The sequence below is a fragment of the Mustelus asterias genome, unplaced genomic scaffold, assembly GCF_964213995.1.
Source record: "Mustelus asterias unplaced genomic scaffold, sMusAst1.hap1.1 HAP1_SCAFFOLD_3146, whole genome shotgun sequence".
NCBI lineage: Eukaryota > Metazoa > Chordata > Chondrichthyes > Carcharhiniformes > Triakidae > Mustelus > Mustelus asterias.
Window position 1 is genome coordinate 3,804 of NW_027593091.1, and position 24,255 is coordinate 28,058.

Consider the following 24,255-nt stretch of genomic DNA (forward strand, 5'->3'; position numbering starts at 1 on the left):
TCTAACTGAGACTCCGCCCTCTCCCCGAGTCACCGCCCTTTCCCTATCCCCCGCCTTCTCCCTGAGACTCCGCCCTCTCCTCCAGTCCCCGCCCATCAACGAGACCCCGCCCATCGGCGACACCCCGCTCATCACCGAGACCCCGCCCATCGGCTTGACCCCCCCCATCCAGACAAGACCACGCCTCCTGTCGCCAAGCCCGACTGCCAAATGACCGTGACCCCTCACTTCACAAGCCCTGCCCCCCGCCTCCCCGAGGTGGTGATTGGCGGAGGGAGCCGTCAATCACCCTGCTCCGGGTTCCCATTGGCTGAGCCTGCTGTCGATCGGGTCCCGCCCAGCCCGCAGGCCCCGCCGCCCCGTTGCGGAGTGAGAGACCGAGCCGGGAGACGGGATGGGAGAAGTGGGCCCGGGCAAGGTGCCCCTGGAGCCGGGGCTGGGCCTGGCCATGAGCCCCGGGCTGGAGGTGAAGGTGGCGGCGCTGCTGCTGCTCCTCACGCTGACGGCCCTTAGCGGCCTCCTGCCGCTGTGCGTTGCCCGGAGAGCCGCCGTCAGCGGGGCGGCGGGAAGCCCAGGTACCGGGGGAGGGAGGGTTGGATACTGGGGGGGCCCGGGTAGTGGGCGGGGATTACTGGGTTAGAGAAGCGGGTATGGGGGGTGTCTGGGGGTGAGGGGATAGGGGGTACGGGGAGAGGGGGAAGGGGGAACGGGGACAGGGAGAGGAGAAGGGGGTAATGGGGAGGGGGTACGGGGAGAGGTGAGGGGGTACGGGGGAAGGGGGGTACGGGGAGAGGGGGAAGGGGGGTACGGGGAGAGGGGGAAGGGGGGTACGGGGAGAGGGGGAAGGGGGTACGGGGGAAAGGGGGTATGGGGAGAGGGGGAACGGGGACAGGGAGAGGAGAAGGGGGTAATGGGGGAGGGGGTACGGGGAGAGGTGAGGGGGTACAGTGAGAGGGGGGAGAGGTGAGGGGGAGGGGATACAGGGAGGGGATATAGTGAGGTGAAAGGGGGTACAGGGAGAGGTGAGGGGGAAGGGGGTACAGGGAGAGGTGAGGGGGAAGGGAGTACGGGGAGAGGTGAGGGGGTACAGTGAGAGGGGGGAGGGGGTACAGGGAGAGGTGAGGGGGAGGGGGTACAAGGAGAGGTGAGGGGGAGGGGATACAGGGAGAGGTGAGGGGGAGGGGATATAGTGAGGTGAAAGGGGGTACAGGGAGAGGTGAGGGGGAAGGGGGTACAGGGAGAGGTGAGGGGGAAGGGAGTACAGGGAGAGGTGAGGGGGAAGGGAGTACAGGGAGAGGAGAGGGGGTACGGGGAGAGGGGGTACGGGGAGAGGGGGTGCGGGGAGAGGGGGTGCGGGGAGAGGGGGTGCGGGTGCGGGGAGAGGGGGTGCGGGTACGGGGAGAGGGGGAGGGGGTACAGGGGGAGGGGGTACAGGGAGAGGTGGGGAGGTGGGGGTACAGGGAGAGGTGGGGGGGTGGGGGTACAGGGAGAGGTGGGGGTACAGGGAGAGGTGGGGGTACAGGGGGTACAGGGAGAGGTGGGGGGGAGGGGGTACAGGGAGAGGTGGGGGGGAGGGGGTACAGGGAGAGGTGGGGGGGAGGGGGTACAGGGAGAGGTGGGGGGGAGGGGGTACAGGGAGAGGTGGGGGGGAGGGGGTACAGGGAGAGGTGGGGGGGAGGGGGTACAGGGAGAGGTGGGGGGGAGGGGGTACAGGGAGAGGTGGGGGGGAGGGGGTACAGGGAGAGGTGGGGGGGAGGGGGTACAGGGAGAGGTGGGGGGGAGGGGGTACAGGGAGAGGTGGGGGGGAGGGGGTACAGGGAGAGGTGGGGGGGGAGGGGGTACAGGGAGAGGTGGGGGGGGAGGGGGTACAGGGAGAGGTGGGGGGGGAGGGGGTACAGGGAGAGGTGGGGGGGAGGGGGTACAGGGAGAGGTGGGGGGGAGGGGGTACAGGGAGAGGTGGGGGGGAGGGGGTACAGGGAGAGGTGAGGGGGAGGGGGTACAGGGAGAGGTGGGGGGGAGGGGGTACGGAGAGGTGAGGGGGAGGGGATACAGGGAGAGGTGAGGGGGAGGGGGTACAGGGAGAGGTGCGGGGGGAGGGGGTACAGGGAGAGGTGCGGGGGGAGGGAGTACAGGGAGAGGTGAGGGGGAAGGGGGGTAGTGGGGCAAACCCCCACCATAGTTGGGGTAGCAGAGTTTAGATGGAACAGGCTGAGGGGAATCGGGGGTTACAGGGAAGTGAGGACTGTTGCATCAGCCCTGATCCTATAGAGCAAGCTGTGGAGGGGCTGAATGGCCTCCTCCTGTTTCCATGTCCAGTCAGTACTGGAATAAGGAGCTGTCTGGCCCTCAGTTGCCCCAGCCTTCTCCCAGCGAGATTCCTGGGATGACAGCTGTCATATGGGAAGAGACTAAGTCGGTTAGGATTATATTCACTGGGGTTGAGAAGAGTGAGAGGGGATCTCTTAGAAACTTATAAAATTCACACAGGATTAGACAGGGTAGATTCAGAAAGAATGTGTCCGATGGTGGGGGGAGAATCCAGAACTAGGGGGTCATAGTTTGAGGATAAGGGGTAAACGTTTTAGGACTGAGGTGAGGAGAAATTTCTTCACCCAGAGGGTGGTGAATGTGTGGAATTCACTCCCACAGAAAGTAGTTGAGGCCAAAACGTTGTGAGATTTCAAGAAGAAATTAGATATCGCTCTTGGGGCTAAAAGGGTCAAGGGATATGGGGGGAAGTGGGGAAATCATCGAATCCCTACAGTGCAGGAGGCGACCACTCGGCCCATCGAGTCTGCACCGACCACAATCCCACCCAGGACTCTATCCCCACAACCCCACATCTCTACCCTGCGAATCCCCCTGACACAAAGGGGCATTTTAGCACGGCCAAACCACCTAACCCGATCTTTGGATGTGGATTAGGGTATTGAATTTGATGATCATCCATGATCAAGCTGAATGGTGGAGCAGGCTCGAAGGGCCGAATGGCCTCCTATGTTTCTAGATGGTGACTATTTTGATTTTGAAGGTTCTTACTCCTTTCTAAACAGGTCAGCGACGGGCTCTGAGTCTCCTCAGCTGCCTGGCAGGTGGTGTGTTCTTCGCCACGTGTCTGCTGGATTTGCTTCCAGACTACCTGTCTGACATGTCTGCGGCACTGGACAAGATGAAAATTACAGTGAGTGGCACCTACCCCTTCCCTCCGGCTTGATATTTAAGATCTGTCAAACCCTCCAACGTTTAGGGGTGGCGCAGTCGTCAACATGACCGGCTCAGAGCGCCAGCGACCCAGCTTCGATTCCGACCTCCGGTCACTGTCTGTGCGGAGTCTGCGCGTTCTCTCCCCGTGTCTGCGTGGGTTTCCTCCGGGTGCTCCGGTTTCCTCCCACAGTCTGAAAGACGTGTGGGTTAGGGCACATTGGCCATGCTAAATTGCCCCTTAGTGTCCAAAGATGTGCAGGTTGGGTGGATTGGCCATGCTAAATTGCCCCTTAGTGTCCAAAGATGTGCGGGTTAGGTGGATTGGCCATGCTAAACTGCCCTTTAGTGCCCAAAGATGTGAAGGTTAGGTGAATCGGCCATGCTAAATTGTCCCTTAGTGTCCAAAGATGTGCGGGTTAGGTGGATTGGCCATGCTAAACTGCCCTTTAGTGTCCAAAGATGTGTGGGTTAGGTGGATTGGCCATGCTAAATTGCCCTTTAGTGTCCAAAGATGTGTGGGTTAGGTGGATTGGCCATGCTAAATTGCCCCTTAGTGTCCAAAGATGTGTGGGTTAGGTGGATTGGCCGTGCTAAATTGCCCCTTAGTGTCCAAAGATGTGCAGGTTAGGTGAATTGGCCATGCTAAACTGCCCTTTAGTGTCCGAGGATTAGTGGGGTAAATAGGAGAGGTTACGGGCAAAGACCCTATACAGGATGTTCTGTCGGATGGTTGGTGCAGACTCGAATGGTTGGAAGGCCTCCTTCTGCACTGTAGGAAGTCTGAGTTACCCATTCCCCCCCCCTCTCCCCCAGTATTAACAGGCAAGGAGATCTGTCAAACACTTACCCATTTCCCCCAGCACCAACACATAGAATCATAGAAGAATCATAGAAACCCTACAGTGTGGAAAGAGGCCATTCGGCCCATCGAGTCTACACCGACCACAATCCCACCCAAGCCCTACCCCCACGTCCATTTTACCTGCTAATCCCTCTAACCTACCCATCTCAAGACACTAAGGGGCAATTTTAGCATGGCCAATCAACCTAACCCGCACATCTTTGGACTGTGGGTGGAAACCGGAGCACCCGGAGGAAACCCACGCAGACACGAGGGGAATGTGCAAACTCCACACAGACAGTGACCCAAGCTGGGAATCGAACCCAGGTCCCTGGAGCTGTGAAGCAGCAGTGCTAACCCACTGTGCTACCGTGCCGCCCCATGAGATCTGTCAAACATTTATTTTATTTATTAGTGTCTCAAGTAGGCTTACATTAACACTGCAATGAAGTTACTGTGAAAATCCCCTAGTCGCCACACTCTGGCGCCTGTTCGGGTTACACTGAGGGAGAATTTAGCACGGCCAATGCACCCTAACCAGCACGTCTTTCAGACTGTGGGAGGAAACCGGAGGAAACCCACGCAGACATGGGGAGAACGTGCAGACTCCGCACAGACAGTGACCCAAGCCGGAAATCGAACCCGGGTCCCTGGCGCTGTGAGGCAGGAGTGTGCCACTCATTTCCCCCGTGAGTTTGATATCTGTGATCTTTCTAACATTCCCCCAGCACTGAACACCGCCATGCGATGAGTCGAATTGAGTCAGTTTGAATGGTGTCAGATGACTCGTAGCCCTCCCCATTCAACAGCAGTCTCTGCCCAGTTGGGAGGGGTTTTTCTGCCCACACTGACGTGAATTCTGACTCTTTGCCACTTACTGAGCCACCCCGAGCAGGGATTGAAATGTTGATGACTTGACTTTTTGGGGCAAGTCCCGAGCGTGGTGGTGTTTTTGTTGTTGTTTGTGGCTATTTCGGTGGCTGTGGGGAATCCTGGTCTGTATGAAAGCAGTCAGAATGGACGGCGAGAGAGCAGGTGACTCACGTTGACAGGTGCTATGGGTTAGGCCCAGCTTTTATTGGCGATAGGTCAGACGTGGGCAGCCTGGTCACTGATTTTAAACCACCGACTGTGGGATCTCTATTCTGGCCTGCTGTCCCTCCTCGAGCTCCACACACTTTGGTTCCGCTGTTCCCCTCTGTGATACACAATTATACAATTTCCAGTTCAGTTGCTCTACCAGTCTTGCCACACTTAGCCCCCCGCCCCCCCGACACCACAACTGTTTTGTAACCCAAGCTGCTATCCTGTTGATTTCTCCAATATCCTCCTCACTGTCTTTCCAAACTCCTCCTGCCTGACACACATTTCAACTCATCTCCTGCCTGACGTCTTCCTCAAAACCCAAATATCGTCCCTCACCTCCGCACAGTCCGTCCGTCATATACACATTCGCTCATCTCAGTTGGGTGTAGGAGCAGTGATGGGCCATTCGGCCCCCCATCAAGTCTGCTCCAGTCTGTAGTGGGTCACGTACCAACTGAGTTAACAGCCAGTCCCCCCATTGCCGACACTATAGTTAAGAAAGCCCCACCAACGCCTCTACTTTCTCAGAAGACTAAGGAAATTTGGCATGTCAGCTACAACTCTCACCAACTTTTACAGATGCCCCATAGAAAGCATTCTTTCTGGTTGTATCACATCTTGGTATGGGGCTCCTGCTCTGCCCAAGACCGCAAGGAACTACAAAAAGGGTCGTGAATGTAGCCCAGTCCCATCACGCAAACCAGCCTCCCATCCATTGACTCTGTCTACACTCCCACTGCCTCAGGAGAGCAGCCAGCATAACTTAGGACCCCACGCACCCCGGAAATTCTCTCTTCCACCTTCTTCCGTTGGGAAAAAGATACAAAAGTCTGAGGTCACGTACCAACCGATTCAAGAACAGCTTCTTCCCTGCTGCCATCAAACTTTTGAATGGACCTACCTCGCATTAAGTTGATCTTTCTCTACACCCTAGCTGTGACTGTAACACATTCTGCACTCTCTCCTTTCCTTCTCTATGAAAGGTATGCTTTGTCTGTATAGCGAGCAAGAAACAATACTTTTCACTGTATACTAATACATGTGACAATAATAAATCAAATCATAAAGATCTGATGTGATAATCCTCGTGTCCACTTTCCCACCTTGTCTCCATAACCCCTCGATTCTCTGACTGGTTATAATCTGTCTATCTGAACCTGGAACATAGTTAGCGACCCAGCCTCCACAGCCCTCTGCGGGAAAGAATTCCACAGATTCACTACCCACTGAGAGAAGAAATTCCTCCTCAAATCTGTCTTTAATGGGTGACCCCCCTCACTCTGAGATTCTGCCCCTCTGGTTCTACACTTCCAAAGTCCAAAGATGTGCGGGTTAGGGGGATTGGCCATTCTAAATTGACCCTTAGTGTTAGGGGATTAGCAGGGCAAATGTGTGGGATTACGGGAATAGGGCCTGGGTGGGATTGTGGTCGGTGCAGACTCGATGGGTCGAATGGCCTCTTTCTGTACTGTAAGGATTCTATGACTCTCCCACAAGGGGAAACCACCTCTCAGCATTGACCCTGTCAAGTCCCCTGAGAATCCGATATGTCTCAATAAGGTCACTTCTCATTCTTCTAAACTCCAGTGAGTACAAGACTCACCTACTCAACCTCTCCTCGTGAAAATATCCTTCGTACCCGGAATCAACCGAGTGAACCTTCTCTGAACTGCCTCCAATGCCGGTACATCTTTCCTTAGATATGGGAACCAAAACCATTCACAGTATTCCAGGCATAGTCTTACGGTGGCACAGTGGGTTAGCACTGCTGCCTCACAGCGCCAGGGACCCGGGTTCGATTCCCGGGGGCACAGTGGCACGGTGGTTAGCACTGCTGCCTCACAGCGCCAGGGACCCGGGTTCGATTCCCGGCTTGGGTCACTGTGTGGAGTTTGCACGTTCTCCCTGTGTCTGCGTGGGTTTCCTCCGGGTGCTCCGGTTTCCTCCCACAGTCTGAAAGACGTGCTGGTTCGGGTGCATTGGGCCGTGCTAAATTCTCCCTCAGTGTAACCCGAACAGGCGCCGGAGTGTGGGCGACTAGGGGGATTTTCACAGTAACTTCATTGCAGTGTTAACGTAAGCCTCACTTGTGACTAATTAATAAACTTTTTAGTGCCCTGTACAGTTTCAGCAAGACGTCCCTATTTTTCCATCCCCCTTGCCTTCCCTGTGACCTGCTGAGCCTACAAGCTAGCTCTATAATGGACAGCAGGTTATTAGTCTCTCCAAGGCCAGGGGACAGCACGGCTATCAGCCTTTGTACACTAATGGAAGTTGAGGGATGTGGCGATTGTGTGGGGGAAACGGAGTTGAGGTGGCAGATCAGCCAGGTGTTCAAGGCTATCGAGACAATATGGACAACTCCTGCTCCTCACTGTGGCTCGCAGGCGATGTGTTATTGAACAAAAACTGTAGCCAGCAATCTTCCCCAGAATCCCGACAGTGCAGGAGGACATTCAGCCCATGGAATCTGCACCGACTCTCCGACAGAGCATCTTATCGCACACTATCACTGTAACCCCACACATTTACCCCGCTAATCCCTCTAACCTGCACATCTTTGGACACTAAGGAGCAATTTAGCGCGGCCAATCCACCTAACCTACACATCTTTGGACACGAAGGAGCAATTTAGCACGGCCAATCCACCTAACCTGCACATCTTTGGACACTAAGGAGCAATTTAGCATGGCCAATCCCCCTAACCTGCACATCTTTGGACGCTAAGGGGCAATTTAGCATGGCCAATCCCCCTAACCTGCACATCTTTGGACACTAAGGAGCAATTTAGCACGGCCAATCCACCCTAACCTGCACATCTTTGGACACTAAGGGGCAATTTAGCATGGCCAATCCCCCTAACCTGCACATCTTTGGACGCTAAGGGGCAATTTAGCATGGCCAATCCCCCTAACCTGCACATCTTTGGACACTAAGGAGCAATTTAGCACGGCCAATCCCCCTAACCTGCACATCTTTGGACACTAAGGGACAACTTAGCACGGCCAATCCACCTAACCTACACATCTTTGGATACTAAAAGGCAGTTTAGCATGGCCAATCCCCCTAACCTACACATCTTTGGACACTAAGGGACAACTTAGCACGGCCAATCCACCTAACCTACACATCTTTGGACACGAAGGAGCAATTTAGCATGGCCAATCCACCTAACCTACACATCTTTGGACACGAAGGAGCAATTTAGCATGGCCAATCCACCTAACCTACACATCTTTGGACACTAAGGAGCAATTTAGCATGGCCAATCCCCCTAACCTGCACATCTTTGGACACTAAGGAGCAATTTAGCACGGCCAATCCACCTAACCTACACATCTTTGGACGCTATGACCATAAGACATAGGAGCAGAGCTAGGCCACTCGGCCCATCGAGTCTGCTCTGCCATTCAAGCATGGCTGATATCTTTCTCATCCCCATTCTCCTGTCTTTTCCCCATAACCCCTGATCCCCTTATTAATCAAGAACCTATCTATCTCTGTCTTAAAGACACTCAATGACCCGGCCTCCACAGCCTTCTGCGGCAAAGAGTTCCCCACATTCACCACTCTCTGGCTGGAGAAATTCCTCCTCATCTCTGTTTTAAAGGATCGTCCCTTTAGCCTGAGGTTGTGCCTAAGGGGCAATTTAACATGACCAATCCACCTAACCTACACATCTTTGGACTGTGGGAGGAAACCGGAGCACCCGGAGGAAACCCACGCAGACACGGGGAGAACGTGCAGACTCCACACAGACAGTGACCCAAGCCGGGAATGGAACCCGGATACCTGGTGCTGTGAGGCAGCCGTGCCACTATATAATCAGCAATGTTCCTCATTCCGGTCACTAATTATTGGGCTTTGCAGCAGCTGAGGGTGGGGAGTGGTCTCTGGATGTTGTACCTGAGTGGTAAGGCTGGTATGTCCCAGCATGGAGATTGGGGAGATGCAGGGGGCGAGGGCTTCTCTCTCTCTCCCTCTGTCTCTCGATCATGCAGGACCAGGTACCAGTGGAACAGTTCTGAACAGATGTTCTGTCATGGGGAAACACCCTGTGGTTTGTGGTTCTCTGTCTCTGGGAAGGAAAGTTGCTGCTGGCCCTGGATTTCAGGTTGTGTCCGACCTTCCCGATAATTACTCACCCGTTCTGAGCAGTTTCACAACAGCGCGCGCTCTCCGAGTGCAGGACACGACTGTTGTGTTGGATTACGTAATGTCCGATACAGAATAAGAGAGTAACCTATCTTGCCGTTTGCCAATTTCATTATGTTGTTACCCTCTGGATAGACTGGGACATTTTTCTCTGGAGCGCAGGAGGCTGAGGGCTGATCTTATAGAGGTCTATAAAATAATGAGGGGCACAGATCAGCTCGATAGTCAATATCTTTTCCCAAAGGTAGGGGAGTCTAAAACTAGAGGGCATAGGTTTAAGGTGAGAGGGGAGAGATACAAAAGGCTCCAGAGGGGCAATTTTCTCACACAGAGGGTGGTGAGTGTCTGGAACAAGGTGCCAGAGGCAGTAGTAGAGGCAGATACAATTTTGTCTTTTAAAAAGCATTTAGACAGTTACATGGGTCAGAGGGCAATTGGGACTAGCTTAACATAAGAACATAAGAAATAGGAAAATCATAGAAAGAAAATCATAGAAGCCCTACAGTGCAGAAGGAGGCCATTTGGCCCATCGAGTCTGCACCGACCACAATCCCACCCAGGCCCTACCCCCACATATTTACCCGCTAATCCCTCTAACCTACGCATCCCAGGACTCTAAGGGACAATTTGTAACCTGGCCAATCAACCTAACCCGCACATCTTTGGACTGTGGGAGGAAACCGGAGCACCCGGAGGAAACCCACGCAGACACGAGGAGAATGTGCAAACTCCACACAGACAGTGACCCGAGCCAGGAATCGAACCCAGGACCCTGGAGCTGTGAAGCAGCAGTGCTAACCACTGTGCTACCATGCCGCCCTTCTATCCTCCCAATTCCATTCGTCCAATCCCAACCCCTCAATCCCAATCCCATTCACCCAATCCAAAAACCTGCAATCCCAATCACCCAATCCCATCCTCCCAATCCCAACCCCTCAGCCCCAACCTCTCAATCCCAACATCCCAATTCCATTCACCCAATCCCAACCTCTGAATCCCATTCACCCAATTCCAATCACCCAATTCTACCCTCCAAATCCCATCTACCTAATCCCAACTGTCCAATCCCAATCTTCAAATCCCATTTACCCAATTCCAACCCCTCAATCCCAATTGTCCAATCCCAACATCCCAATCCTATTCTCCCAATCCAATTATCCCAATCCCAACTGTCCAATCCCATTCTCCCAATCCCAACTGTCCAATCCCATTCTCCCAATCCCAACTGTCCAATCCCATTCTCCCAATCTCATTCTCCAATCCCAACATCCCAATCCCATTCATCCAATCCCAACCTCTGAATCTCAGTCACCCAGTTCTACCCTCTGAATCCCATCTACCTAATCCCAACTGTCCAATCCCAATCTTCAAATCCCATTTACCCAATTCCAACCCCTCAATCCCATTCTCCCAATCCCAACTGTCCAATCCCAGTCGCCCAATCCAAGGAGCAGGAGTAGGCCATCTAGCCCCTCGAGCCTGCCCCGCCATTCAATAAGATCATGGCTGATCTGAAGTGGATCAGTTCCACTTACCCGCCTGATCCCTATAACTCCTAATTCCCTTACCGATCAGGAATCCATCTATCCGTGATTTAAACATATTCAACGAGGTAGCCTCCACCACTTCAGTGGGCAGAGAATTCCAGAGATTCACCACCCTCTGAGAGAAGAAGTTCCTCCTCAACTCTGTCCTAAACTGACCCCCCTTTATTTTGAGGCTGTGCCCTCTAGTTCTAGTTTCCTTTCTAAGTGGAAAGAATCTCTCCACCTCTACCCTATCCAGCCCCTTCATTATTTTATAGGTAGCACAGTGGTTAGCACTGCTGCTTCACAGCTCCAGGGTCCCGGGTTCGATTCCCGTCTCGGGTCACTGTCTGTGTGGAGTTTGCACATTCTCCTCGTGTCTGCGTGGGTTTCCTCCGGGTGCTCCGGTTTCCTCCCACAGTCCAAAGATGTGCGGGTTAGGTTGATTGGCCAGGTTAAAAATTGCCCCTTAGAGTCCTGGGATGTGTAGGTTAGTGGGTAAAATATGTGGGCGTAGGGCCTGGGTGGGATTGTGGTCGGTGCAGACTCGATGGGCCGAATGGCCTCCTTCTGCACTGTAGGGTTTCTATGATTCTATAAGATCCCCGGTTTAAAACAAAAAGGGCGGCATGGACAAGTTGGGCCAAAGGGCCTGTTTCCATGCTGTGAACCTCTATGACTCTCTACTAGGGTGGCACAGTGGTTAGTACTGCTGCCTCACAGCGCCAGGGACCCGGGTTCGATTCCTGGCTTGGGTCACTGTCTGTGCGGAGTCTGCACGTTCTCCCCCTGTCTGTGAGGGTATCCTCCGGGTGCTCCGGTTTCCCCTCTCAGTCTGAAAGACCTGCTGGTTAGAGTGCATTGGGGGCCATGATAAATTCTCCCTCGGTGTTACCCGAACAGGCGCCGGAGTGTGGCGACCAGGGAAATTTCACGGTAACTTCATTGCAGCGTTAATGTAAGCCGACTTGTGACACTAATAAATCTCAGTGCTCCTTACTGTGTTGTGTCCTCCCCTGTCTCTCAGCTCCAGTTCCCGCTGCCAGAGTTTATTGTGGCGATGGGCTTTTTCCTGGTACTGATCATGGAGCAGATCGTGTTGGCCTGCCGGGACCAGTCCAGCAACCTGGAGGAGACCAGGTCCCTGCTGGGCCGCTCGTCAAGTGGAAACCTGCACTCGCAGCACCACCTGGGCCCGGGCGAGGGTGGCAGCCAGCGTGACGAGGCCGGGACCCACCTCCACGTGGATTTCAACTCGCACTCCGCCATCCGCTGCTTTGTGCTGGTCTTTGCCCTCTCCCTGCACTCGGTCTTTGAGGGGTTGGCGGTGGGGTTACAGGAGGCCAGCTCCAAGGTGGTGGAAATCTGCATCGCCCTGTCGGTCCACAAGTGTATCATCGCCTTCAGCCTGACCCTCAAACTGGTGCAGAGCCGCCTGAGGTGGACAGCCGTCATCGGCTGCGTGGTCGTCTTTGCCCTCATGTCCCCCCTGGGGGTGGGTCTGGGCATCGCCCTGACAGAGGACTCCAGCCACCAGCTAGTCCGCTGCGTGCTGGAAGGCGTGGCTGCAGGAACCTTCATCTACGTCACCTTCATGGAAATCCTGCCTCACGAACTCAACTCCTCGCACCAACGCCTCTGCAAAGTCATCATGCTGATTCTCGGCTTCGCTCTGGTCACCATGGTCTTATTCATCAAGGTGTAGAGGCAGTGGATTGTTTACTCGTGCGCTGACCTCGTTCAATTCGACCAGCTGGCAGTTTACCCCCCCCCGTCGGTCCTCCCGCTACTCCCAGCTTTGTTCCTATTTGAGGCACCATTGTAGAAGCTGGCTCTGACACCTGTTCCGCTGCTATTCTCCCACCCTGCCTTCTTTATACCCTTGGCAAGCTGGTACCTACTCAATCCCCATTCACAAGCGATTAATTCAGCCCTGCTTTTGCAGCTTTTAGCGGGAGGGAGTTACACTGTCTCTATCTGTGGCTTTTAGCAGGAGGGAGTTACACTCTCTATCTGCTGCTTTTAGCGGGAGGGAGTTACACTCTGTATCTGTGGCTTTTAGCAGGAGGGAGTTACACTCTCTATCTGCTGCTTTTAGCGGGAGGGAGTTACACTCTCTATCTGTGGCTTTTAGCAGGAGGGAGTTACACTCTCTATCTGCTGCTTTTAGCGGGAGGGAGTTACACTCTCTATCTGTGGCTTTTAGCGGGAGGGAGTTACACTCTCTATCTGTGGCTTTTAGCGGGAGGGAGTTACACTCTCTATCTGTGGCTTTTAGCGGGAGGGAGTTACACTCTCTATCTGCAGCTTTTAGCGGGAGGGAGTTACACTCTCTATCTGTGGCTTTTAGCGGGAGGGAGTTACACTCTCTATCTGTGGCTTTTAGCGGGAGGGAGTTACACTCTGTATCTGCAGCTTTTAGCGGGAGGGAGTTACACTCTCTTTCTGCAGCTTTTAGCGGGAGGGAGTTACACTCTGTATCTGCAGCTTTTAGCGGGAGGGAGTTGCACTCTCTATCTGCAGCTTTTAGCGGGAGGGAGTTACACTCTGTATCTGTGGCTTTTAGCGGGAGGGAGTTACACTCTGTATCTGCAGCTTTTAGCGGGAGGGAGTTACACTCTGTATCTGCAGCTTTTAGCGGGAGGGAGTTACACTCTGTATCTGCAGCTTTTAGCGGGAGGGAGTTGCACTCTGTATCTGCAGCTTTTAGCGGGAGGGAGTTACACACTCTTTCTGCAGCTTTTAGCGGGAGGGAGTTACACTCTGTATCTGCAGCTTTTAGCGGGAGGGAGTTACACTCTGTATCTGCAGCTTTTAGCGGGAGGGAGTTACACTCTCTTTCTGCAGCTTTTAGCGGGAGGGAGTTACACTCTGTATCTGCAGCTTTTAGCGGGAGGGAGTTACACTCTGTATCTGCAGCTTTTAGCGGGAGGGAGTTACACTCTGTATCTGCAGCTTTTAGCGGGAGGGAGTTACACTCTGTATCTGCAGCTTTTAGCGGGAGGGAGTTGCACTCTCTATCTGCAGCTTTTAGCGGGAGGGAGTTGCACTCTCTATCTGCAGCTTTTAGCGGGAGGGAGTTACACTCTCTATCTGCAGCTTTTAGCGGGAGGGAGTTGCACTCTCTATCTGCAGCTTTTAGCGGGAGGGAGTTACACTCTCTTTCTGCAGCTTTTAGCGGGAGGGAGTTACACTCTCTATCTGTGGCTTTTAGCAGGGGAGAGATTGCACTCTCTATCTGCAGCTTTTACTGGGACAGAGTTGCACCTTCCTCTCACTCCTGCATCACTTGCTCTTGCTTTTTCCCCCCAGCTTCTGCACCTTAGTCCGAGACTCTCACCAACCAGTGAGAGAGGTTTCACAGTCTAACCCGTTAATTCCTTCAATCAAAAGAGAAAATGCTGGAAATTTTTATTTAATTCCTTCTCAAAACCCTGACTTAAAAAAAAAACCTCAACTGAGTAAACCTTTAACCGTCTGTATTTGTGGACTAATCCCAGTGTCCCCTCTTGCGAATCCAATTTGAGTTCTTATTTCAGTGACCCCCCCCGCCCGCCGTACACGGATGTCAGAGTGACTGGCCCCTTCCAGGACGATTCCACAGACCCCCTCCCCCCAGCTTCTCTATTGCTGCACAGAGACTGACGGTTGTGACGGGGGGAGTTCAGGGATTCCCGTCGTCCCAGAGGCCACGTCGCTGGCATTTCAGTGCCAACCGACGCTGTAAAGAGTGCCCCCGACTGCACTGATAGCATTCCCCTCTGGGCAAGAAATTGGGGGCTGTCTCAGGCTAGTCGTCATCCCCCCCCCCCCCCCCCCCCCCCCGGTACGAGGTAAGCCATGCAGCACCGTGAATCGAGGAGGTGGGGCCTATTACACCATCGCGGGGGAAGGGAGGGAGGGAGAGCTCACCATTCCGAAGGGAGGGAGGTCCCACTTCTCCCACATATCCTGTGGGATTGCTAAAAGCAACCCAGTGATCCCTGGGTTAGAGAGAGAGAGAGAGAGAGAGGGGAGAAATCAGCCAGGGTTCCTGCTCCCGACTGTTTGTAATTTAAAGTCCACTAGGGGTGGCACGGTGGCACAGTGGTTAGCACTGCAGCCTCACAGCACCAGGGACCCAGGTTCGATTCCCAGCCTCGGGTCACTGTCTGTGCAGAGTCTGCACGTTCTCCCCGTATCTGCGTGGGTTTCCCCCGGTTGCTCCGGTTTCCCCCCACAGGTCAAGGACGTGCTTGTTAGGTGGATTGGCCGTGGGAAATTGCTCCTTAGTTTCAGGGGGATTAGCGGGGTAAATATGTAGGGTTACGGGAATAGGTGTTGGGTGGGATTGTGGTCGGTGCAGACTCGATGGGCTGAATGGACTCCTTCTGCACTGTAGAGATTCTATGTTCTATTAACTAGAGCTGAGAAAGGTAGACTGGGAGAGAGAAACTAGTTTTAAATACATTTGAACTAAGGTTATAACATCCCCGATTTTACTTGTGGCTTTTTAATTGATTTAAAGAATAGATATGTAGACTTTGGGTATCTCAAACCAGTTCCGTATTTGATTACATAAAACATAGATTGCAACATTTTATTGTGTGGATTACAATCAATTTGTCCTCACGCACGATAGGCATCACTGTCCAGTGATCCCTGGGTCAGAGAGAGAGGGGAAATCAGCCAGGGTTCCTGCTCCTGATCCCTGTCCAGTGATCCCTGGGTTAGAGAGAGAGGGGAAATCAGCCAGGGTTCCTGCTCCTGATCACTGTCCAGTGATCCCTGGGTTAGAGAGAGAGGGGAAATCAGCCAGGGTTCCTGCTCCTGATCACTGTCCAGTGATCCCTGGGTCAGAGAGAGGGGAAATCAGCCAGGGTTCCTGCTCCTGATCACTGTCCAGTGATCCCTGGGTTAGAGAGAGAGGGGAAATCAGCCAGGGTTCCTGCTCCTGATCACTGTCCAGTGATCCCTGGGTTAGAGAGAGAGGGGAAATCAGCCAGGGTTCCTGCTCCTGATCACTGTCCAGTGATCCCTGGGTTAGAGAGAGAGGGGAAATCAGCCAGGGTTCCTGCTCCTGATCACTGTCCAGTGATCCCTGGGTTAGAGAGAGAGAGAGGGGAAATCAGCCAGGGTTCCTGCTCCTGATCACTGTCCAGTGATCCCTGGGTTAGAGAGAGAGGGGAAATCAGCCAGGGTTCCTGCTCCTGATCACTGTCCAGTGATCCCTGGGTCAGAGAGAGAGGGGAAATCAGCCAGGGTTCCTGCTCCTGATCACTGTCCAGTGATCCCTGGGTCAGAGAGAGAGGGGAAATCAGCCAGGGTTCCTGCTCCTGATCACTGTCCAGTGATCCCTGGGTTAGAGAGAGAGGGGAAATCAGCCAGGGTTCCGGCTCCTGATCACTGTCCAGTGATCCCTGGGTTAGAGAGAGAGAGAGGGGAAATCAGCCAGGGTTCCGGCTCCTGATCACTGTCCAGTGACCCCTGGGTTAGAGAGAGAGGGGAAATCAGCCAGGGTTCCGGCTCCTGATCACTGTCCAGTGACCCCTGGGTTAGAGAGAGAGGGGACATCAGCCAGGGTTCCTGCTCCTGATCACTGTCCAGTGATCCCTGGGTTAGAGAGAGAGGGGAAATCAGCCAGGGTTCCTGCTCCTGATCACTGTCCAGTGATCCCTGGGTTAGAGAGAGAGGGGACATCAGCCAGGGTTCCTGCTCCTGATCACTGTCCAGTGATCCCTGGGTCAGAGAGAGAGAAGAAACAGCCAGGGTTCCTGCTCCTGATCACTGTCCAGTGATCCCTGGGTTAGAGAGAGAGAGAGGGGAAATCAGCCAGGGTTCCTGCTCCTGATCACTGTCCAGTGATCCCTGGGTTAGAGAGAGAGGGGAAATCAGCCAGGGTTCCTGCTCCTGATCACTGTCCAGTGATCCCTGGGTTAGAGAGAGAGAGAGAGAGGGGAAATCAGCCAGGGTTCCGGCTCCTGATCACTGTCCAGTGATCCCTGGGTTAGAGAGAGAGAGAGGGGAAATCAGCCAGGATTCCTGCTCCTGATCACTGTCCAGCGATCCCTGGGTTAGAGAGAGAGAGAGGGGAAATCAGCCAGGATTCCTGCTCCTGATCACTGTCCAGCGATCCCTGGGTTAGAGAGAGAGAGAGAGGGGAAATCAGGCAGGGTTCCTGCTCCTGATCCCTGTCCAGTGACCCCTGGGTTAGAGAGAGAGGGGAAATCAGCCAGGGTTCCTGATCCTGATCACTGTGCAGTGACCTCTGGGTTAGAGAGAGAGAGAGAGGGGAAATCAGCCAGGATTCCTGCTCCTGATCACTGTCCAGTGACCCCTGGGTTAGAGAGAGAGGGGAAATCAGCCAGGGTTCCTGATCCTGATCACTGTGCAGTGACCCCTGGGTTAGAGAGAGAGAGGGGAAATCAGCCAGGGTTCCTGCTCCTGATCACTGTCCAGTGACCCCTGGGTTAGAGAGAGAGAGAGAGAGGAAACAGCCAGGGTTCCTGCTCCTGATCACTGTGCAGTAGCTGTTTACAGTTTGATGTGGGTAAGTGCTTTCTGGATCTTGGGGGATTTGAGATCTCCTTATTGAGAAACAGCTGTGCTTGTCCCTGAGTGGCGATAACTGGCTGCTGCCCCTTCATAAAACAATCCGAATCTCTCTCGATTCTGGTCACAAAACCCTTATTTATCCTAAGGTGGAGCCCCAGACAATTACTGCGACGATAAACCAAAAGCTCTAACCCTGAATCACAAACCTCACGGCAGTGACAGTGGTTCCACCGCTGTCCTACTTCATGCGTTGACCCCCGGCCGAATTCCCAATTTACCATTTAGTGTTCTTACCGTACCCTCACAACCAACTCATCTTTTCCCATGTCTCCCCTTTCCGTTAACCACTTGGCTTCCAGCTCCCTGATCGTCCTTCTGATGGAAGGAAGCAGTCCTGGCTGTGAGACCCTCCTGATGTGGTCGAGTGATTGGGAAACGTGAATGTGTATCTTTTATCTTGCATGATAATGTTCACAGCAAGTAGTCTCTCAACACCAGGTTAAAGTCCAACAGGTTTATTTGGTAGCACGAGCTTTCGGAGCGCTGCTCCTTCATCAGGGGAGTGAGGAGTTCTGTTCACAAACAGGGCATATATATACAGACACAAACTCAATTACAAGATAATGATTGGAATGCGAGTCTTTCCAGGTACAGACAGAGCGAGTGGAGAGAGGGATAATCACAGGTTAAAGAGATGTGTATTGTCTCCAGCCAGGACAGTCAGTAGGACTTCACAAGCCCAGGCCAGCCGGTGGGGGTTATACTTAGTGTGACATGAACCCAAGATCCTGGTTGAGGCCGTCCTCGTGTGTGTGGAACTCACCTGATGAAGGGGCAGCGCTCCGAAAGCTTGTGATTCCAAATAAACCTGTTGGACTTTAGCCCTGTGTTGAGAGACTTCTTACTGTGCCCACCCCAGTCCAACGCCGGCACCTCCACGTCATAATAATGGCCGTGTTGGATATTTTCAGACTGGAATTCTCCTCTGTCCCTCAACAGTCAATCATCCCCAGGACATTTGAGCTGTGATCTATTTTTAAAATCATACGTATAAATAATACTTAAAATAAAACAAAAGTTACAGCTTTATATCAGCCAGTAAGATACTCTCGCAACTATTTCTGCTTTTTGTCACGGTTTCATAGAGAATTTTTGTATAAATGTAACACTATTTTGTGTAGGTAATGAAACAAAATAAAAATCTTTAGAAATGTGGTCTGGCTTTTGCCTTGAATTGAGAGTTCAACGTAACTCAGCACAGTGGTTAGCGCTGCTGCCTCACAGCGCGCCAGGGACCTGGGTTCGATTCCCAGCAGCACGGTGGCACAGTGGTTAACACTGCTGCCTCAGAGCCAGGGACCTGGGTTCGATTCCCAGCAGCACGGTGGCACAGTGGTTAACACTGCTGCCTCAGAGCCAGGGACCTGGGTTCGATTCCCAGCAGCACGGTGGCACAGTGGTTAACACTGCTGCCTCAGAGCCAGGGACCTGGGTTCGATTCCCAGCGGCACAGTGGTTAACACTGCTGCCTCAGAGCCAGGGACCTGGGTTCGATTCCCAGCAGCACGGTGGCACAGTGGTTAGCGCTGCTGCCTCAGAGCCAGGGACCTGGGTTCGATTCCCAGCAGCACGGTGGCACAGTGGTTAACACTGCTGCCTCACAGCGCCAGGGACCTGGGTTTGATTCCCAGCAGCACGTTGGCACAGTGGTTAGCGCTGCTGCCTCTGAGCCAGGGACCTGGGTTCGATTCCCGGCTCGGGTCACTGTCTGTGCGGAGTCTGCACATTCTCCCCCGTGTCTGCGTTAGGGTGCATTGGCCATGCTAAATTCTCCCTCAGTGTACCCGAACAGGCACCAGAGTGTGGCGACGAGGGGACTTTCACAGTAACTCCGTTGCAGTGTTAATGTAAGCCTACTTGTGACACTAATAAATAAACTTCAAATTTGAGTTAATACTGGTGGCTAAACCATTCAGGTTACACAGGTCCCAAGCTCAATCCCTGGTTTGTAGGGGGAGGGGTGAGTTGACATCAGTAGAAACACTACCATCAGACTGGAACACCGAGTACAGTGAGAGAGAAGAGGGTGCTCTCTCCTGATTATAATCCAGAGCTGAAGGTACCAACTAGGTGCGGTGGTACAGTGGTTAGCACTGCTGCCTCTCAGCACCAGGGACCCGGGTTCGATTCCCAGCTTGGGTCACTGTGCGGAGTCTGCACGTTCTCCCCGTGTCTGCGTGGGTTTCCTCCGGCTGCTCCGGTTTCCTCCCACAGTCTGAAAGACGTGCTGGTAAATTCTCACAGAAAAGATCTACCAGGATGTTGCCTGGTATGGAGGGCATTAGCTATGAGGAGAGGCTGGGGAAACTTGGTTTGTTCTCACTGGAACGACGGAGGTTGAGGGGCGACCCGATAGAAGTCTACAAGATTATGAGAGGCATGGACAGAGTGGATAGTCAGAAGCTTTTTCCCAGGGTGGAAGAGTCAATTACTAGGGGGCACAGGTTTAAGGTGCGAGTGGCAAGTTTTAAAAGAGATGTATGAGGCAGATGTTTTACACAGAGGGTGGTGGGTGCCTGGAACTCGCTGCCGGGGGAGGTAGTGGAAGCGGATACGGTAATGACTTTTAAGGGGCGTCTTGACAAGTACATGAATGAGATGGGAATAGAGGGATATGGTCCCCCGAAGCGTAGGGGGTTTTAGTTTAGTCAGGCAGCATGGTCGGTGCAGGCTTGGAGGGCCGAAGGGCCTGTTCCTGTGCTGTAATTTTCTTTGTTCTTTTGTTCTTTATTTGCAGCAGGGAAACAGGCCCTTCGGCCCAACTTGTCCATGCTGCCCAGTTTTTACCACGAAGCTAGTCCCAATTGCCCCCGTTTGGCCCATATCTCTCTATACCCATCTTACCCATGTAACTGTCTAAACGCTTTTTAAAAGACAAAATTGTACCCGCCTCAATTGCAACAACACGTCCCTACTTTTATACTCCAGCCCTTTTGCAATAAATGCCAACATTCCATTTGCCTTTTTTAATTTTGTGCTGTACCTGAGTACTGACCTTCTGCAATAACTTAATTATCTCCTGGATTGTGTCGTTTCTGTTGCTGTGGCTTTAGCCTCTTGGTCAGATTGTTGTTGTAAGTGAGAATTGCTAAGCTGTCCAACGATGTGTAGGTTAGGTGGATTGGCCATGCTAAATTGTCCCTTAGTGTCCAAAGATGTGAGGTGGATTGGCCATGCTAAATTGTCCCTTAGTGTCCAAAGATGTGAGGTGGATTGGCCATGCTAAATTGTCCCTTAGTGTCCAAAGATGTGAGGTGGATTGGCCATGCTAAATTGTCCCTTAGTGTCCAAAGATGTGAGGTGGATTGGCCATGCTAAATTGCCCCTCAGTGTTCAAAGATGTGCAGGTTAGGTGGATTGGCCATGCTAAATTGCCCCTCAGTAAGTAAGTATGTTTATTTATTTGTCACAAGTCAGCCTTACATTAACACCGCAATGAAACCCCCCTAGTCGCCACACTCCGGCGCCTGTTCGGGTCAATGCATCCTAACCAGCACATCTTTCAGACTGTGGGAGGAAACCCACGCAGACACGGGGAGAACGTGCAGACTCCGCACAGACAGTGACCCAAGCTAGGAATCGAACCCGGGTCCCTGGCGCTGTGAGGCAGCAGTGCTAACCACTGTGCCACCGTGCTGCCCACAAGTGTCACAAGATGTGCAGGTTAGGTGGCTTAGCCATACTAAATTGCCCCTTAGTGTCCAACGATGTGTAGGTTAGGTGGATTGGCCGTGCTAAATTGCTCCTCAGTGTCCAAAGATGTGTAGATTAGGTAGATTAATGGCACAAATTCATGGGGATAGGATCTGGATAAGATGCTCTGTTGGAGAGAGTCGGTGCAGCCTCGATGGGCCAAATGGCCTGCTTCTGCTCTGGAGGGATTCTATGATTCTATATTTATTTTATTCACTTATTTAACCTTTATTCAGCCAGGTGAGTTAGCTGAGAACCAAAACAGAGAGAAGCATAGAAGACCAGAGATAGGGGCTGGAATCTAACAGAGCGGTAGGTTGAGGCAGGGAAGGAGGAAGGGAGAATGGGTGGGTATCTACTGAGATTGTGATAGAAAACTGGCAATGAGTTTATGAGACTTGTATTTTAAAAAACAAATCACAGCAATGGGAAAGAGCAGGTACAGTGCCAAGAGGCTGGAATGCAGTGGGTGTTGTGAGCACTGACTAATCAGAATGATTTGGAGGATGCTTCTGCTACCCTTTCTGCAGAATTGAATATTTATAAGTGACTACATTCTACATTCCACCTACTACATTCCGTCTACACTTCCCGCTGCCTCGGAAAAGCAGCCAGCATAATTAAGGAACCCACGCACCCCGGACACACTCTCTTCCACCACCTTCTGCCAGGAAAAAGATACAAAAGTCTGAGATCACGTACTGACTGACTCTAGAACATCATCTTCCTTGCTGCCATCAGGCTTTTGAATGGACCTAATTTAAGCTGATCTTTCTCTGCACCTTGTCTAACACTATATTCTGCACCCTCTCCTTTCCTTCTCCCCATGTACTCTATGAACAGTATGCTTTGCATAGCACAATAGTTTTCATTGTATCCCAATACATGTGACAATAATAAAACAAATAAAATCTACACATTCTTCCAGGGGTCCACATACTTTCTCAAGTCACAGTGAGAAATCTCACAACACCAGGTGTTGTGAGACTGCTTCTTCTTCACAAGCATGCTATAGACAAAGACACAATTACAAGATAATGGTCGAAGTGGGGAGGATCTCCAAGAGGATCGTGGCATCAAGTTTCTACCAAGCGGCAAGAAAGCAGACAAGATCCTGAAAGATTTGCATTCCAATCATTATCTTGTAATTGTGGCTGTGTCTATATATGATGTGGAGATGCCGGCGTTGGACTGGGGTAAACACAGTAAGAAGTTCTGTGAACAGAATTCCCACTCACCTGAACAAAGAACAAAGAACAATACAGCACAGGAACAGGCCCTTCGGCCCTCCAAGCCCACGCCGCTCCCTGGTCCAAACTAGACCATTCTTTTGTATCCCTCCATTCCCACTCCGTTCATATGGCTGTCTAGATAAGTCTTAAACGTTCCCAGTGTGTCCGCCTCCACCACCTTGCCTGGCAGCGCATTCCAGGCCCCCATCACCCTCTGTGTAAAATATGTCCTTCTGATATCTGTGTTAAACCTCCCCCCCCTTCACCTTGAACCTATGACCTGGGGAAAAGCTTCCCACCGTTCACCCTATCTATGCCTTTCATAATTTTATACACCTCTATTAGGTCACCCCTCATCCTCCGTCTTTCCAGGGAGAACAACCCCAGTTTACCTAATCTCTCCTCATAACTAAGCCCCTCCATACCAGGCAACATCCTGGTAAACCTCCTCTGTACTCTCTCCAAAGCCTCCACGTCCTTCTGGTAGTGTGGCGACCAGAACTGGACGCAGTATTCCAAATGCGGCCGAACCAACGTTCTATACATCTGCAACATCAGACCCCAACTTTTATACTCTATGCCCCGTCCTATAAAGGCAAGCATGCCATATGCCTTCTTCACCACCTTCTCCACCTGTGACGTCACCTTCAAGGATCTGTGGACTTGCACACCCAGGTCCCTCTGCGTATCTACACCCTTTATGGTTCTGCCATTTATCGTATAGCTCCTCCCTACATTATTTCTACCAAAATGCATCACTTTGCATTTATCTGGATTGAACTCCATCTGCCATTTCTTTTGCCCAAATTTCCAGCCTATCTATATCCTTCTGTAGCTTCTGACAATGCTCCTCACTATCTGCAAGTCCTGCCAATTTTGTGTCGTCCGCAAACTTACTGATCACCCCAGTTACACCTTCTTCCAGATCATTTATATAAATCACAAACAGCAGAGGTCCCAATACAGAACCCTGCGTAACACCACTAGTCATGATGTGGAGATGCCGGCGTTGGACTGGGGTAAACACAGTAAGAAGTTTAACAACACCAGGTTAAAGTCCAACAGGTTTATTTGGTAGCAAAAGCCACACAAGCTTTCGGAGCTGCAAGCCCCTTCTTCAGGTGAGTGGGAATTCTGTTCACAAACAGAGCATATAAAGACACAAACTCAATTTACATGAATAATGGTTGGAATGCGAATACTTACAACTAATCAAGTCTTTAAGAAACAAAACAACATGAGTGGAGAGAGCATCAAGACAGGCTAAAAAGATGTGTATTGTCTCCAGACAAGACAGCCAGTGAAACTCTGTGGGGGTTACAAATAGTGTGACATGAACCCAATATCCCGGTTGAGGCCGTCCTCGTGTGTGCGGAACTTGGCTATCAGTTTCTGCTCAGCGACTCTGCGCCGTCGTGTGTCGCGAAGGCCGCCTTGGAGAACGCTTACCCGAATATCAGAGGCCGAATGCCCGTGACCGCTGAAGTGCTCCCCAACAGGAAGAGAACAGTCTTGCCTGGTGATTGTCGAGCGGTGTTCATTCATCCGTTGTCGCAGCGTCTGCATGGTTTCCCCAATGTACCATGCCTCGGGACATCCTTTCTTGCAGCGTATCAGGTAGACAACGTTGGCCGAGTTGCAAGAGTATGTACCGTGTACCTGGTGGATGGTGTTCTCACGTGAGATGATGGCATCTGTGTCGATGATCCGGCACGTCTTGCAGAGGTTGCTGTGGCAGGGTTGTCACCACTAGTCACAGGCCTCCAGCCGGAAAAAGACCCTTCCACTACCAAGGGGCTTGGAGCTCCGAAAGCTTGTGTGGCTTTTGCTACCAAATAAACCTGTTGGACTTTAACCTGGTGTTGTTAAACTTCTTACTGTGTCTATACATGCCATGTTTGTGAACTCAACTCTCCACTCACCT

General features: G+C 52.3%; 1 protein-coding gene across 3 annotated transcripts; it reads left to right on the plus strand.

The window, feature by feature from the left end:
* The first annotated feature begins 341 nt into the window (after positions 1–341).
* On the plus strand, positions 342–18,560 carry slc39a1 (solute carrier family 39 member 1). 3 transcript variants are annotated; one of them, XM_078208083.1, is made up of 4 exons: positions 342–575; positions 3,054–3,181; positions 11,840–13,135; positions 14,037–18,560. In XM_078208083.1, exons 1-3 carry the CDS (start codon positions 395–397, stop codon positions 12,515–12,517), a joined length of 987 nt encoding a protein of 328 aa, XP_078064209.1. In that variant the 5' UTR covers positions 342–394; the 3' UTR covers positions 12,518–13,135; positions 14,037–18,560. The 3 variants fall into 3 exon arrangements, with proteins under 3 accessions (XP_078064209.1, XP_078064212.1, XP_078064211.1); XM_078208086.1 differs by having other exon boundaries at positions 11,840–12,811; positions 14,035–18,560; XM_078208085.1 differs by having other exon boundaries at positions 11,840–12,773; positions 14,035–18,560.
* The last annotated feature ends 5,695 nt before the right edge of the window (positions 18,561–24,255 follow it).